General features: G+C 38.4%; 1 protein-coding gene across 1 annotated transcript in view; it reads left to right on the top strand.

Moving 5' to 3' along the window:
• Positions 1-305: 305 nt before the first annotated feature.
• Positions 306-3,204, top strand: part of MPHOSPH6 (M-phase phosphoprotein 6) — a 3,985-nt gene continuing 1,086 nt past the window's right edge. Inside the window, exons 1-3 of the mRNA XM_009077004.1 lie at positions 306-417; positions 1,993-2,083; positions 3,077-3,171. Of these exons, the coding sequence (XP_009075252.1) occupies positions 308-417; positions 1,993-2,083; positions 3,077-3,171 (296 nt within the window). The 5' untranslated portion in view covers positions 306-307. The remainder of the gene's footprint in view (positions 418-1,992; positions 2,084-3,076; positions 3,172-3,204) is intronic.

Below are 3,204 nucleotides of genomic sequence, written 5' to 3'. Positions count from 1 at the left end.
TTAGAAAAACCTTAGCAAAGTTAGAGAGTTCTAACAACTCGAATCCATCAAAACTAACCAGGAAAGGTCTGTTTCTTTATATCTAAGTACAGATGTGACTGTTGACTTGCAGTAGAGAGCTGTGATCAGCAACTGTTTAATTTTCCATTGCCTGTTTGCCCAAACTTAGACCAAACTCAGAGCAAAATCACAAAAAGCATTTACTTTTTATCAACTGCTAAATACTCTGTAATGAATAATTGCCATCATGTAACTCCTGCATGCCAAAAACTGAAGCTGTGTGTTTATCTGTTTTCCTTTGTAGTTCATGCAAAGGGGTTTGGATTCACAAACTAAAAAACAACTCGAAGAGGAAGAAAGGAAGATAATTAGTGAAGAACACTGGTATCTTGATGTACCAGATCTAAAGGAAAAAGAGTAAGCTTGTAACCTTTTGTACTTCTTATCATAATTGGATTGTTTTGAAATGGAAATAGTATATTCATATTTTCTTCCTGTAAAATAAGTATTATTAATAACCAATTAACAGAGGCAAAAATAGTGACAAACTGGCATTACGACATTTTTCTTTTTCAGGCCTATTCTCAAGGGTGCCTAGTGTAGTTTGACCTACTTTCAGTTCTTGTGTGTGGTGTTTTCTTTCACTCACACATTCTTCTAGATGCATGTAATTAGTTTCTATCAGTCAGGGACCCATTCATTCATTGCTGCTTTTCCCCTTCATTTGAAAAAAGAAGTTTGAAATCTTCTGTAAGTAAATTCAGCTCCAGTCACATGGTTAAGTCCATTCAGGACAGTTCTGTCTTCTTCAGTCCATCTCACTTCAAATCCTGTTTTAGAAATAGGAAAGATGATGGCAAAAAATCAAGGATGGCTTAGCTAATGAGAAAGAAAAATGTCCTACTCTTTAGAAAGTTGCTTTAAATAGCTTTAAAGGTGCTTTAAAATTGCTTGGGTTTCATCCTTTCAAAAGTGGAAAAGAAAGTTCCACTGAAGGAGAACATAGATCATTTTGAAAAAGCTGAGACCCAAGGAATTAGCTGTACTTGAATGAGGTCATTGATAAACTCTTCTCCATTACTGTTGATGGCTGTGACAGAAAGGTATTTGAGCTTCCGTTGCAGCAAGGAAGGTTCAAGCTGGACATGGGGAGAATTTTTGTAACAATAAGGCTATTGAAGCTCTGGAATAGATTGCCCGAGGAGACACTAGATTCTTCATCATTGGAAGTCTTTTGAGGACAGGTTAGATGGACCTCTGCGGTTCATGGTTCATGTTTAACTGATAGTGCCTTGAGGTAGGAGAATGAGCTTAATCTCTTCAGCCTAACTTCCTGTGATCATGAGGGTTAGTTTTACATGGGAGATGAAGAGGATGAGGGAAGAGGTACATATATGTGTGAGGAAAAGAAGGATGGAACAATGTGTGGAAGTGCTTTTATCTAACACATGTATTATGAACACCTCAGGGTCATGTTTCTTTTCTCACTCCATGCTCATTAAAAAGAGGAAAAAAAGGAGGGAGAAGGGGGAAATCTGTCTCTGCTGAACAGAGAATGACACAGTGTTTTATATCCTGACAGACTCAACTAATGCCAGGTCTTAACAGCACAATGAAAAATTAATTAGAAGCTTTTGCTGGTATAGTAATGCCACCTGGAGAGTGATATTTATGTGGTATTTTTATTCTGGCAAAAGTATTAATGTAGGTGGAATCATACCAGCAAAGAGTGCTTTTTGTCAGGAGAGTTAATTTTGCTTGTGGAACTGGCACAGCTTTACTGGCAAAAAGTATTCCTTTGCACTCCAAGCTCCTTGTACTGAAAGATTTATCAGACCAATTAAGCTTCAGAAAGTAGTTGATGGTTTAAAATACACTGTGGTTTTGTTTATTCGTGTGTGGGGAAGACAGCAAATCCTTTTTGCATTTGTTTAATTTGATTCTTTCAAAGTGCACCATTTGACAAAATGCTGGGTTTGGGGTTTCATGCAGGAGCTGTATCGTAGAAGAGAGAAGCTTTATGCGATGTGAGGATCTCGTTTTTGGCAGAATGTCCTTCAAAGGATTCAATCCAGAAATTGAGGTACGGTTTAAATGCCCCAGTTTGTGGTGGTCTCACATTAGGTTTGAAGCCCTTGGGGTGGGGATTTGAGTGGTCACACTGCATCCTGTTCAACCTTTGCAGCACCTTCCATAAATCCTCCCACATACAGGAAATCCATGATTCAACCCAAAATGTTGATCAGTGCAGCATCTGGTAAATAGAAGCTTTTTTTTCTCTTTGTGTTGGTGGTCAATAATTGCATGACTCCTGCAGATTTTCCCTCCCTGAAGTAAGGAAGCTGTCCCACATGCTGCTCACCAAAACAAAAGCACACTTTTCCTCCTGACATTTAGTGCAGAGTCCAATTCAACACTATTTGTTCAACACCTACTTGTGTTAAGTGAGGGCTTCAAGTTCAAAAGTAAAAATGCTGGGCAAGAGAGTCTTTAATTTCTTTCCTGCGTGATTCATGCTGATAGAATTACATGGGGACAGTAATAAAAATGCTACCACAGAACTGAAGCAAGAGGATGAAGGTGCAAAGACTAAGAGGTATGCAGTGGGCTCTGCAAGATGATTTACTGGGAGATTCTTTTAGTTATTTTGAACCTGCTCTCCCTGTGACTCAGCATATGATTGCTTCCTGGCTTTTGCTGTAAATCCTTGCAGATACTTTTCCTTCTTAACAAAACCACTTCAAGGACTATGTGCTAACATCACAATGAAAAATTAATTATCATCTAATTCTCTGTTCTCCTGAAGATGTTTGGAGTGCCCTTTAGGATGTCTGAGTAGTACAATACACTGAAAACACTGTCTCTGTGTTGCCTCTTTTCGCAAAGGCAAACTCTAAGCTCAGCTTAGCAACAGGCAGGTGTGTTGCCTTTTCTTCATGAGTTTTCATAACCTGACCAGGAACAGAAAACAGTTATTAAATTTGAGTCTTCCCTTTTATACACTACCAGTGAATTTCAGCATGGCTGCCTTTGTGTCATGGTTACATGTTTAAGCTATTTCTTACTTCATTTTCAGAAGTTAATGATCCAAATGAACTCTAGGTGCAAGGAAGAAATTGAAGTGGATGATGGAATGGAGGCTGATGTGTCAGATGAAGAAATGGCCAGAAGGTAAGTTATATTTTATGACATAATCAATACTAG

This window comes from Acanthisitta chloris, unplaced genomic scaffold (genome assembly GCF_000695815.1).
Source record: "Acanthisitta chloris isolate BGI_N310 unplaced genomic scaffold, ASM69581v1 scaffold9446, whole genome shotgun sequence".
In the NCBI taxonomy this organism is placed as follows: Eukaryota; Metazoa; Chordata; class Aves; order Passeriformes; family Acanthisittidae; genus Acanthisitta; species Acanthisitta chloris.
This window is presented reverse-complemented; position numbering and strand designations above follow the sequence as displayed.